The 13,875-nt window shown below is 39.3% G+C and overlaps 1 protein-coding gene across 5 annotated transcripts in view; it reads left to right on the plus strand.

Annotated features, from left to right (window-relative positions):
- KIF13B (kinesin family member 13B) overlaps positions 1-13,875 on the plus strand; it is a 184,181-nt gene that overhangs the window by 48,863 nt on the left and 121,443 nt on the right. For all 5 annotated transcript variants that reach the window (XM_046656028.1, XM_046656031.1, XM_046656032.1 and 2 more), the window contains exon 3: positions 11,034-11,046. In XM_046656028.1, coding sequence (XP_046511984.1) covers positions 11,034-11,046 — 13 coding nt within the window. The remainder of the gene's footprint in view (positions 1-11,033; positions 11,047-13,875) is intronic.

The following is a 13,875-nucleotide window of genomic DNA, read 5'->3' on the forward strand; positions in this document are numbered from 1 at the left end:
ATATTGCGAACTGATTCACCACAATGTCTGGTTAACATCCATCACTATCTATAGTTAGGAATTTTTTTTGTCTTGTGATGAGAACTTTTAAGAATCTACTCTTTTAGCAACTTTCAAATACACAGTGCTCTCTGTCTTAATTACACTTCTCATTCATTCTTTGATCCGCTGTAGTCTGACTGGTCCCACTGCTTCCTGGTGCTCAGAGTAGATAATGATCCTTTAGGTGCTGACCCTGGATCCTTTTCAGCCCTAGGAGCTAGTTCAAGAGTGGACATGAGGCTCATCATCTAGCTACTTGCCCAAAGCTTGTGCCATGTCCTGTTGATTAGTACAAGGGAACAGAAACAACATAAGGTATCTTGTGAGTTATATTCTGCTTGGAGAGGAGAGTTCTAGTGAGGACGCATCTCACAGAATCACAGGGGAAATGAGCTCAAGGAGTGTAATTAAAGCAGCTCTTTGAATTGGTCTTTGAGAGCTACAGTCTAGGTCCTGCTGTGTTAACCTCCTGTCTCATTGGCCTTTGTGACATTTGACTAATGCCAGCATGGGATGCACCACAAGGTAGAAGGAGCTCATTTCTTGGATTTCCGAGGCTTCAGCAGGTTGTACAGCTGTGAGCTGCAGAGAGTAAATGAGTTGTGGCTGAGTCCCCGTCAACACTGGGAGACACACATCACAAGGAGCCTCTGCCCGCTCAGTTTGCTTGCTCTCTCAAGAGTGTTTGATCCTGCTGTGCCCCTTTCTTCTGTCGTTGATGAGGCCACTCTCACCTGGTTTTCCTCCTTCTTTGGCTATTCCTCTTCAGTTTCTTCTGAAGGTACTTTATTATAGAAATACAAATTCACAAGGTAGTGTTATTTTCTTATTTTGCTGTTGGGTTTAATTTAATTCAGTCCTCAGTGCCTACCTTATTTCTTATCTAAAATGTTAGTTAATCAGCCTGTGGAAATTAAACCAAGACCACGCAAATGAGAATAAACAGGCTGTTTATTCAGAGTTTGCTATAGCAAGGGAGTCAGCCGTTGTGAGTTGTGTTTGGCAGAGACTCAAAGGCAGGCAGGGGAGTGCAAAAGCATTATAGTAAAAAAACAAAAAAACAAAAAAGGAAGACTTCAGGTGTGCTCTGGTGGAGGTTGTTGGCATGGGGAGCTGGAGGCTGGGTAAGTAGAAGCAGGTGTCGTATGGGATTGGTTTGGAGAGCATATTTGGCTTTTTCTAGTTGGTACTGAATTGTAAGCAGGGGCAAAAATTGGGAAGCTGGCCGTCATTGACCAAGTCCTGACTGTTCTGGGTCAATTGCTGGCAGAGATTGCGGGTTCTAGTGTTGTGTATGGTCTGGTCATTGTCCGTTTGTATATTCAGTCTCTCAAGCCAAACACTGGGTTAGGACGTGAAGTTCCATAGCTCTGAGGGAAACATCTCTACAGCACTGTTTCTTAACCTTTTTTGAGTTATAGCCTCTTTTGAGAATCTGCTAAAGGTGGCTCCTCTGCTCCTGCCTCCCTCCCAAAGATTCAGGAATTCACAGGCCCACTGAGGCGCATCCATGAACCAAAGATCTCATTATTTTCACGCATATTTAACAACTTCATCATTTTGTTGCTGTAATACAATATTTTGTTCACGTGAATTTTTGAGTATTACCTTCTTCTCTATACCTCAGGAGTCATTGTTAATAAGTATATATGCAAATGTGTTTAAACAGCACCATTTTACACAGTAATCCGGGGAGGTGATATGCTAGATAAGTCAACATTCTATGATACTGAGGAATAAGCTGATTGAACACCAAAAAGTTTGAACTTTTTATTGTTTTAACTGATTTTTATAAAAAACTTTCTAAAATATATCTTATTTCCCTGACCCCCCCCCCCCAAAAAAAATGTCGATGAAAGATATGGCTTAGATTCTTTTTCATGATGAACTGCAAACACATGATTTTCTAATGGTTCAAACATCTGATTTTGCTAGATTGTAAGCTCCTCCAGGGCAAGGACTTGTGCCTTATTGTCCTCATTCTGCAATCACTTGTGCTTTTCTAGTTAACATTTCTCTTCTTTTCGTCCCTCCGAGCAAACACTGATGGTTCTGGTAAGCCATCACTTCAGACTTTCCCTGAATTGTAAGGTTGTGAGAGGGAGACAGATGAGCCAAACTCATCTGGTCTATAAGCTTATGTTGCAGTTACAATATCAAGTCTGTAGGCCCTCGTCTCTGCCTGTGGAGGAAAACATGGCTTCTGTTTTTCTCTATTTCTGGAAGCATTTTTTGCTTTTGATTCAAATGTATTCTGAATAGTTGATAAATGGAATTCCAATCTCTGGTTAAAAAGGCAAATTATTGTGTATATCTAATAGTAAATATTTTTTGGATGAGTGTCAGAACAACAGAAGAATTATAGAGACCCTGGGGATACTTAACAACTGAACAATTTAGGCAAGTTTGTCATCTCTTGGTAAATTCCAGCAAACATTATTGAGTGCCTACGTATGTCAGGCATTAGGAAAACAAGAAGAATGGAACATGCTCTGTGCTCTGAGGGAGCTCACCATCAAAGAGGAGGCGATACAGCCACAATACTTTCTTAGCAAAGGAGACCTAAGGGACTTAAAAGTTCCTAAAAGGGGACAGGGAAGGTAACTTTTTGTTTTTTGAAGGACAAGAAGCTATCACCAGGCCAAGATGCAGAAGTACACAGGTAACCGGAAGTACAGACGTAACCAAGCCTAAAGGACACAACAAGTCCAAATATGAGTAAAGCACGAGGCATTGGGGGAGGGGTGGTAGGAGATGGAGGCCAGACAGGTGGGAAGAGGTGATATTGTGAAGAGCCTTTCTTGCTTGTGGAGTTTGAATTGTTATCTTGTAGGGAATAGGGAGCCAGGGAAAGGTTTTAGGCAGAACTATGACCTGATCACATGTGCGGTTTAGATACACACTGGATGTGTGAAGAATTGTAGAGAAGAGCCTGGAGGCAGAGAGTGTGCAGGTGGGAAGCTGTGTGGTAGATAGGTCTAGAGGGGGATGAAGAAGTCAGGCATCACTGTGTCTGCTGCCCTATCCAAATGGCTCAACTCCCTTGCCGCCCATTGGTCTCTGCAAACACGATTCTGTGAAGCTTCTCCTGACCACCCTGGTTTTATCAGCCCCAGCTCCACTCTGTATCCTCCTTCCCTATGGCTCTTACTATATTATATATTCATTCATTCATTCATTCTATTGTAATAGAATTTAAGCTCTTAGAGGGCTAGGATTTTTGTCTGTTTGTTCAGTGTAGTTTCTCCAGTACTGAGATTAGCATCTGGTTTATAGTGGATAATCAGTAAATATTACTGAATGGAAGAGTGAATGTGAGAGGGAAATCGGGGATGGATTTGAGAGACATTTCAAAGACGAAAACCATATCTCAGGATAAGGATAAACACAGCAATCTTCAGTTAACTAAGCAGATGATACCCTTATAAGTAGTGAAGTATTTAGTTGGGGAATGCTTGGAAACTGGGTTTCCACTGAAGGACGCTAAGGAGATCTTTGGTAAGCAATGGATTTGGGGAGTAATTAGAATAATGAGCTAGAAATTTTCAGTTTTTCTCAACCTACTGACTTAAACCTCAAGTTAACATTGCAATCATGAGTCAAAATCACAGTAATGATGACATCTAACATTTTTGAGCATGCACGCACCAGGCTTTTTATGTTTTTTTTTCTCCTTGAGGCCCCCAGGCTTTCCAACTGAAGTCTGAATTCTAGACCCACCACTACTTGCAGTGAAGACAAGGGCTTTAGCTTTAATTCTGTCTCATAGCTGCTAATTCTAATATTACCGTTGCAAGTGACATTTGAGTTTGGGATTCCTTGTTTAGGGTTTCATAGCCAGGATTAAATGTTGGGATATTAAAGGGGATTGTATTGTTTATTGGGTGGGCAGAATCCGTAGTGTAGTCCTGATGTGATTGTGATGGCACTCTGGTTTAGGTTCTTGGGATTGGATATGGAAACATCCTCTTTTTTTGGTGTGAATTTGTGAGTCTGTATTTTCTTTGGGTATGAAGAAACCCTGTTCTACTTTTTTTCTTAATAGTGTGAATTTAAAACTCAGCCACCTGTCAGGCAGGTCCATGGGGAAGACAGCAGTAGTTCAGATCTAGCCAGTGTCACGTGTGGAAATTTAGGTCTAGCATTTCCAGATATTCTGAATTTTCAAGAGAATTCTAACGTGAAATCTGATTTTCTAGTTTTGGTAACTACTATGAGGACTAAACCAAATACAGCTGTGGGCTATACTGGGCCTGTGGACCTTGAGTGTATGAGTGTATGGATGCTGAAGTATAGATCTGCATCTAGAAAAGGTAAGGGGACGGGAGAGTTAGTTAATTTCATACTCAGTGAAAACTTTTTCGAAATAAATCCAATCTAATCAAGGAGAAATCCAATCACATTAATTTAATCAAGAAAACTACAGAAACATAGATTCAAAAATTAGAAACCACAGATTACCACAAATACTGAGAGAAGTAAAAATTATCAGAGCTTTCTTTTTGCTTAGAGTCTAAGAGTATTTCAATAATCTATCCTAATCTCTGTGTATACCTTGAAGTTAACATGTAATTATTAAAATGAATATTATTACTCTGTTAACATATGATGTGAAATGTATTTTATAGAAAAACCCCACAAGTGCATCAATATTGGCTTTCTTTGGCCAGATTTAAACTTTCTTATAGTGAAAATGCACAATGAATTAAAACTTGTGTGTTTGATAAGAAGAGGCAGGTGATTTGCAAATTATTGAGTTAATAGTGTATTCTTTGAATTATGCTATCACAATATATGGTAATTTGAAATTGTGGAATTTGTAAACCAGGGTTTTCATATTTCTAAAGTTTTGTGGTTGTAGAATATGCCACTTGTGTTTCAGTGGCCATATTCTTTGGACGTCCCTCTATTCTCAACCAGTTGTAGTTTGTGTAGGTGGGAGATTCTAACAGAAGGGAATTGTCAAACCGTCTTTTCTGTGGATTTAAAGAAGTTTCTCTAAGAAATATAGATCAGAGGTAGTGACCTGAATGTTCTTTCTTTCTTCCTTTTTTTTTTTTTTGAGGAAGATTAGCCCTGAGCTAACTACTGTCAATCCTTCTCTTTTTGCTGAGGAAGACTGGCCCTGAACTAACATCCATGCCCATCTTCCTCTACTTTGTGCGGGACACCTACCACAGCAAGGCTTTTTGCCAAGTGGTGCCATGTCCGCACCCAGGATCCAAACTGGCGAACCCTGGGCTGCCAAAGCAGAACATGCGAACGTACCTGCTGCGCCACTGGGCCAGCCCCTGTTGTTTCGTTTTTTTAGGTTCCCTCTCCCCTCACCTTCTGCGATACTCAGCACCAGCCATTTCTGACCTCTTCTTACATTCTGTGGGTGCACTTTCTGTCTTCATGTAATGTGTTTCATTTATAATTAATTCCTGGTTTCATTGAAGGTGGGATTTGTTTTTTGTTTGCTTCATTGTTTTGAGGGGTGAGTTTAGAGAGCAGAGATGGTGGTGGAAATGTTTTTATTCTATCAGAGATACTGTGATTGAGAGTAATGTAAGGGATCTATATTAGGTTGGATATTTAAGAAAGAGACATGTATGGAAATAATAATTAAGTTGAGAAATGACAAACGAATAGAAGTTAGCCTCAAGATTTCAAGGCAGAAAGAAAATCATATATGAAAGCCCTGGGACCAGAATACTGGGTATACTGGGACAATTAGAAAAAGGCCATGTGGTGAAATGAAGATGGTGCAAGATGTGGTTGAGATAGAGGCAGGGGCCAGTTCACCCAGAGAGCTTAAAAAATATTTCCTGAATAAGCAAAAAGCCTTGTGTTGGACACTGATCAATGCAGAAAGATGCACCCTGTCCTTCAGAAGCTTATAGTCTAGTTGGGGAGATGACCCATGTATTAAAAAGTTTCTGTCATGACAAAATGATGCATAATACATGAGCAGTAGAGATAGTTTTGGCTTATAGGAATTGGGGAAGGAAGACTTTTGGTTAGGGTTCTTATGGAAGGATTCCTGAGGGAGCTAGAATTTGATCTGAGCTTTTCTGACATGGGTAGGGCTTGAATAAACAAGAGTTGTTAGATGGAGTGGCATTATCTGAGTGCAGGTATGTGGAATATAGGAAGTACACTAGCTTGCTGAAGAGAAGGAATCTTCTAAGAGTGTGACATGGGAGATGACGCTCAAACCGTCACTTGAGTTACCTCTGAGGTACTGGTGGTCTGCAAGTGTCACTGACAGAAATGACAAGAAATAGAATTTGTTGAATGCTTTATGTTCATTTTCTTTTTGTAAATAAAAATTATACAAGTAATTCAGTGTAACTCTCATTCCTTCTACAGCATCCTCATCAGATGCTTCTCTATTCTCTCTTTAGATAATTCCACTGATGGGGAGCTGACTGTTTCTTAAAACAGTGCTAATTATTCTTTATTAAAGAGGCATCCCTGTTCTTCTAGCTTTCTCCAGTAGATCCTACCGGATTCAGCTTCTGACCTGATCTAGAGCAAGTCTGCTCCCCCACCCCCCGGCCCCGAAGCGTGTAAGTCCCCTCAACTCTGAGGATGGCGTCATGTCGTCTTTAGTCTTCCCTGTTCCAGGCTACAGATTTCCAGTTCTTTGATTTATTCTTTCAGTGGTAGTGTTTTCAAACCCTTTACGTCCTGAATGCTATTCTCTAAAATACTCCACCTTATCAATGATGCTTTTAAAATTTATTCTTCAGAATTGAACGGAGTATTCCAAATGTCGAGGAAACAATGAACAGGGCTTTTAGTGATATTTGTACTTTTTAAAATTGGCTAGATAAGCAAAGATTGACAAGGTTCCTTTGTGAGTCTGATAGTGTCTAAATTTTTAGTCAGGTCAGCTTTATTCCTTATATGGAAAGCACATCGGGGGTGGGGTGGCAAGGAAAAAATAACGATCATCACACAAATTGTTGTTTGGTTGCTGGTACTGCCAGCTAAGTCTGAAAAAGCAACAATATCATTACGTAGTATGGTTGTATTACAATAAGCTCTTTGTGATGTATACATCTGTTATAGAGTGGGTTGGAGTGGGATCTTATTAAAATACAGATTCTAAATATTTCTAATTGTGAAGATTTTAGAAACTTAAATCTTTAAAATTGAAAGTGGTGATGATATTTGGATATAATATTTGATTTTGGTAGTTGACAGCAGTAATCGATTTGTAACTCGTTATTCTATTGACATTGCTTTGTGTTTTCCGCTACAGGATACTGTGTGGTTTATTTTTGGATCCAATATCGATTTTATTTTTTGTCATGATCATAAATTTACAAAGATCACTAACTTATAGAATCATCAATCACTAAATTTCTTCTTGATGTTGTGGCATTCTAAAGATTAGGAATATAATTTGACTTAATTTTATGGTGTAATTTATTATTTAAAAGAGAAGTGAGCTCAGGCCCCTAAACCAGATCAGTAAAAAGAAGGAAGGAAGTAGCTTATTTGTAGATAACAGTTCTATCCAAAATAATGCAACCAAATCATTTGTTGTTTCCCAGGTCGTCCTCTTCCTAAAAAGCACATTTGTCCAGGTTGATTCATCTGGGTTGTTAATGTCTCCAGTAACTAGACAATCACCTTTTGAGAAACAGTAATTGTTGCAGGCTAGACTTATCAATGGATGCTAAAATTCGTGGGTGAAAGTGTGATGAGAAGCAGTATTTACATAGTCTCAAAGTCTCCTCCCAGGAGAAAAATGCACAAAGGAAAAATTAGTAATATTACACTCGAGAAACCTAGTAGATACAACTGTAACCAAGTGATCAGAGTTACCATCGTCAGTGATGGGACATGGACATCATCATGTACCTTCTGGTGTGATGCAGTGAGAAGGGCATGTCACTTCTGTGTCGTACTTGCCAAAATGCATAACCTGAATTTAGTCATGAGGAAGCATTAGACAAACCTAGGTTGAGGGACATTCTTCAAAATAATTGGCCAGTACTCTTCAAGTGTCAAGGTCATAAGAGACAAACTGTCCCAGATTGGAGGAGACATGCAGCTGCATGCAGTGTGTGACCTTGGACCAGAAAAAGAACATCAGTGGGGCAGTTGGTAAAAAATTTTTATAAGGTTGGCTCTAGATTATTTAATAAATCTTGTGTTGATGGTTAATTTCCTGGTTTTGATCATTGTAACTGTGGTTATATAAGACATTAACATTTGGGGAAGCTGGGTGAAGGGTACACAGGAATTCTTTGTACTACTTTTGGAACTTTTTGTAGGTCTGAAAGTATTTGAAAATGAAGTTAAACAACAGCAACAAAAAGTAATTCAACTCAGCTGAGAAACTACGACTTTCGTGCTTTTTCTTTCTGACGTCTCTCTTGATTGGTCAGGGGCTGGTTTGCTTTGCTTTCTAAATTTCTCCTGTGGTCTGGATAGCTGAGGTTTCTAAATAAGGGATTTTGGGAGAAGAGAGCCATTGCCACATTGGATTGCAGCTATACTCTGAAACATTTTGTTTAATTAATTAATTAACTGTATTTATTTTTGTACAGAGCTGTAATTACATCCTTGGGTTTCCAATGGCTCTGTAGGTTATTTGAGCTTTACTGTCGCAGCACCAGAATCCCTACCTGGAAACTTAGCTCTGTAATTAATTTACTGGTTTGTTTCTGGTTTTATTTTTATGTTCTGGATTCAGATTAGTCCCATGGATTCTTCTTCTGCTATTACCGAATACTACTGAATTTCCTATTTGTTGGTTGTCTGAGAAAGAGTTGAAATTTATGTAAAAATATTTTATTTAAACTTGTAGTATCATGCTAAATACCTTATTTTTCTCTCAGAAAAGACAGTCTGGAGTTTTTATAAATATAATGAATAAGTAAACTTACACTGGCACAAGCACCAAGTGGTGACCTTTTATTGGGTAATAATTAGAATGGAGGAAATTAATACATTGGGAAATATTTCAGTTAGCAGGAGCAGTTGTTAATGCATGACTCATAGATTCTTCAGAAGAAACTTGACGAGGCTGTTTTGACCAGTGTGGGAGAGGGAAAGAACATGGACTTGGAGTCAGAAGACCTAGTTTTACATCCCAGATCCATCACTGCTTGTTATTGTGTCTTGGACAGGTCATTTAACTGTTCTGAGCCTTAAGTTTCTCATCTGTGAAACTAGAATAATAATAGTATCTTGCAAAGTTATTGGGAGAGTTAAATGAAGTAGCATGCAATGTACCTGGCCTAACATAGGCATTTCATACATGCTGGTTCTGTTCTTACCTCCAGCTGGGTTTATAGGTAAGCTGCCTGTAATTGATGAGAATCTGCTTTGCTCATAAAGACCTATAAAAAGATGATAGCATATGTTTTGCTCATAAAGACCTATAAAAAGATGATAGCATATGTCAGTAACCTCTATCAGTATTCTACACGTCTTTTTGTCGGGAAATTTTTCTGTCTGTCTTATTCCAGAGAAATTATTTTCATTTATATGTTAGCACATTGGCTGTTACTCCAAAATCTATTAGACAAGTGTCACTCATTTGCTAGACCTGCCTTGGTGTTTTAGTATTCTTACCTGAAATCATTTGATACGAATAAATATTAAATTTATTTTAGAAGAAAATCTTTTATGAGACAAAGAGACAAGAAGATGTGTCGACAATTGGAAGGAAGCATTTCCATGTACAGTTTCCTTTCAAGTTTTAGGTTTGAGTTGGTGCTTTGATTTTCTGAGAGAGACCACTTATTCCTAAAGCTCTAGTTATTGTTCTATTTCACTCCAGTTTCAAAAGTACTTTCTTTTATTATTAAATTTTCTGATTTTGATATTGTATTGTGGTTATGTAAGTGAACATTATTGGTTTTAGCAATTACACACTGAAGTATTTAGGACTGAAGAAGCATGTCTGCAACTTACTCTCAGATATTAAAGAGATAATATATATGTGTGTGTATGTATATATATATATCTATATATAGAGGAGACGGGGAGAATGATACAGCAACTGTGGCAATGTTAACACTTGGTGACTTTGGGTGAAGGGAGTTCTTTATGCTGTTCTTACAGCTTTTCTCTAAGTTTAAAACTATGTCAAGGTTATATTGGATTGGGTTATATTCCTGTACCCCAAGGAGATGTAAGGGAGCGGCAGTTTTGGAGGGAGGGAGGTGAGAAGCACCTGGGTAAGCTTAGAAGAGTAAGTAATAGGTGAGTAATTCAGTAAGTAGTAATTCACTGGAAAAAAGTTAGTTGCTCTTTTAACTTTTTTTTTCGTAGCCAGAACCTAAAGAGATAGAGAGTAAGCTGCTGATGTATTAAAGCAGAGGAAACTACTTGGAAATGAAATCAGATGACAAAAAGTAAAGAATTTTTTAAGTATAAGGCATATACAAGAATAAGCAAAGTGCATGAAGCAGAAATATTAAATTTAAAAATTATCCAGTGCTCAGATAATCTTTCTTCTACTTGAGAGATACAAGTTAGTTTCTATAATTAGCACTTTACCATACTAGTAAATAGATATTAATTTATTCTTTATTTTAAATTGCTATTTGCTTTCAAAGTTAATATTTTGTGTTCTTTTTTTTCCCTAAAGATTGGCACCTGAGCTAACATCTGTTGCCAATCTTCCTTTTTTTCTTCTGCTTTTTCTCCCTAAATACCCCCAATACATAGTTGTATATATTTTGGTTGTGGGTCCTTCCAGTTGTGGCACATGGGATGCTGCCTCAGCACGGCCTGATGAGCGGTGCCATGTCTGCGCCCAGGATCCAAACCAGCGAAACCCTGGGCCTCTGAAGCGGAGTGCGCGAATTTAACCACTTGGCCACAGGGTTGGCCCCATTTTGTGTTCTTAATAAACGTTTACATGATGTTTATTATAATCATTTGACCTTTCAAAAAGAGTCTTCTAAACTGAAAAAAATCTTTTTAAACTTTCTCCCTTTTTTTCCATGTCAACGATGACATCTCTTTTGGGAACTCAGAAGCCAGCCAAAGGTAAGAAATTTGGTTTATTATGTGATGCTTGTGAAGATCTTATGTGGGTATTTTTGAAGTACTGGTAATTTTCTTCTCAAAAATATTTTGTGTCTGTCACTTTTGTAAAAGTAATGCCATCTGCCAGCCTATTCATAAATCTGAAGCCGTTTATTGGCACAGGAGGGACTGGAGGGTTATGGAAAAGCTGTATTTGTATTTTGACCAATTCTGGCCAGTCTCCTGGCAACTGCAACACAGATTCCTTTTGTGCTCTGCGTTCACCATGGATTGGCTTGAAACTGGTCGTTCCAAACTGTGGTTAGCACCATGCTATGCAGACTCATCCATGTGGCTCCCGAGACAGCTGGGGACGCATTCTCACGCCAACAGAAACCTGTCCTGGCCCACGGCTTCCTCAAGGAAATGTGTCTTCATCTTACATTGAAGCCTAGATTCTAAAGAAACTTCAGTGGGCCCATCAGTTCCTATGTCTCTGAAGGAATTTATAGGTGTGCCAAAGTGGGCACAAGGACTATATTTTTCAATTGACCATTTCCAGGAAATTCAGATTTTTATCTGCATTCTTGGAGTTTTGCTTTTGTTTTAGAGTCTGTGGTTGAATAGTAATTCCATTCTCTATTGTTGCTAAAATATGTATAGATGTGGTTGTTTGGGACTCTGAATGACTTTTTAAAATAGTTTAATATGGCACTGATTTCTTTATATATGTAAAACTAATTTTATTTTATCTTTTCTATGAAAATATGCTGCATTTTTTTTTCTTTTTGATAGAATAGAGGCTGGAGATTGCAGTAAAGATGTGAGGAAACATTACATGACTATTTAAAAACTATTCATGTTTTAATTCAACTGTATCTTAATGTTTAGAGAAAATGTGTTGACATAAAAAAATATGGAAGGACCAACACCACACTGTTAACATAGTGGTTACCTCTAGGGAGAGGTCCGCTTGGTGAATGGGAGACCTTTATTTTTAACTCTATGCTTCTATATTATTTGACTTTGTTACAGAAAATGTGTGTTTTTTCTCTGTTACTTGAAAAAAGGTGGTTTTAAACAAAGTTTTAAAGGAAAAATGTTTATTTGGAAAGAAAAGGGCTTGTTTGCTTTAGGAAATCCATGACTGGAAGATTCCTATAATTTACAAAATTGCTAAAACTTAAGAGGACCATTTACTGTCGTTAATACATAAGAACTAAGTGTTCGTTAGTTCCCAACCTTGTACCCGGCTGTGATGCTTTCGTATAATTGGGGAATAGAGCTCATCTAGCCTGGTGGTGGAGAGCCTAGCGGTGAGCGGACTGCTGGCCCAGAGGCTGGGTTCCAGTCCCAGCCCCCACCTGCCAGCCGCCAGGCTCTTCCCTTCTTCTCGCTCAGTGTCTTGTGATCAGGGCCAAGCACCTAGTGTCAGCTCTGCTCTACTAGAATTGAGAATAAGAAATGGAGTCGTTCAAGAAACCCCTAAATTAAAACAAAGAAAGAAATCAAAATAATAGAGAGAGCAGAGTGCTATTTAGAGCCTGATCTCTGTTAAGTCCACACATGTGGTGATGGGACTGTTGAAGTGAGAGCTAAGCTTACAAGAAAAGAATCAGGATGGTTTCTCTTTAATCTTGTTAAGAATAGAATTAAATAAAATTATAAGAGAGGAGAGTTGAAAGCGAGAACAGAGGAAACCTAGTTTGAGCCTCACATTTTCTTTAATCTCACCCTGCTGAAATGATTCTCACCATGGCTGACAAATGTAGTTTGAAAAGCAGCAGCCCTGCCCGAAATTCTGATACACAGTCCTTTGAGAACTACCTGCATCTTCCTTCTTCTTTTCCTCCTTTCGCTGCTGGAGAATTGCTAACCTAGTGAGCCACCACTACTGATAATACATGTTCAGCTTTGGACAAATGTTGAGGGTTAGTAATGTACAATGTAGAACTGCAGCTGGCGCGTGGCTTCTGGGCTCAGGGCTCCCCCTCTTCCTGCGAAAGGGGGCTTCTGCTTGCCTTTCTGGGCCAGCTTCCCCATCACTGCCCCATCCCACGGAACAGGTGCCTCCCCTGCCTGCTGTTTTGCACAGAGATATGGGTGTTCTGATCCTTCCCAGCTTTAAAGGCGTTTTTAGCCAGTCTTCCTGTTGGGTGCCCCCAGGGTCCTCTCGTGTTCGTTGAGCAGTTCTCCTGGTGCACTCCGAGAACTGCTCGTAGCTTTATAGCCATCTCCTTTTGCAGTGTTTTGGCCTGTGTTCTCCCTGTGGCTCCTACCCCAAAATACTCCCCATTACTCTCTTTGCAGCTGTTTTTCAGGGATTCTCAATTTCTGATCCAGGTACAAGCAAGCAATCTTGCTTTCAAAAACTTTCCTTTCCACTCTTCTTTCCTCTTTTCGTCCTTTCCCTCCCTCCCTCTATCATTTTGAATTAATTTCAGGTAGGAGGGGAATATAGGCATGCATACTTAATTCACCATCCTAATCTAATTTCCTTTCTTAAAAAAATTAACTTCTAGGGGCTGGCCCGGTGGTACAGCAGTTAAGTTCGCACATTCTGCTTCAGCAGCCTGGGGTTCGCCAGTTTGGATCCCGGGTTCGGACATGGTACCGCTTGCAAAGCCATGCTGTGGCAGGCGTCCCATATATAAAGTAGAGGGAGATGGGCACGGGTGTTAGCTCAGGGCCAGTCTTCCTCAGCAAAAAGAGGAGGATTGGCAGCAGTTAGCTCAGGGCTAATCTTCCTCAAACAAAAAAACATTAACTTTTAGACCTCTGGTCCACGTAGTCTTGTGAATTCACAGAGAAACATTCTCCTGCCACCTCCACACTCATAGCAGGGAGAGG

The sequence above is a fragment of the Equus quagga genome, chromosome 3, assembly GCF_021613505.1.
Source record: "Equus quagga isolate Etosha38 chromosome 3, UCLA_HA_Equagga_1.0, whole genome shotgun sequence".
NCBI lineage: Eukaryota > Metazoa > Chordata > Mammalia > Perissodactyla > Equidae > Equus > Equus quagga.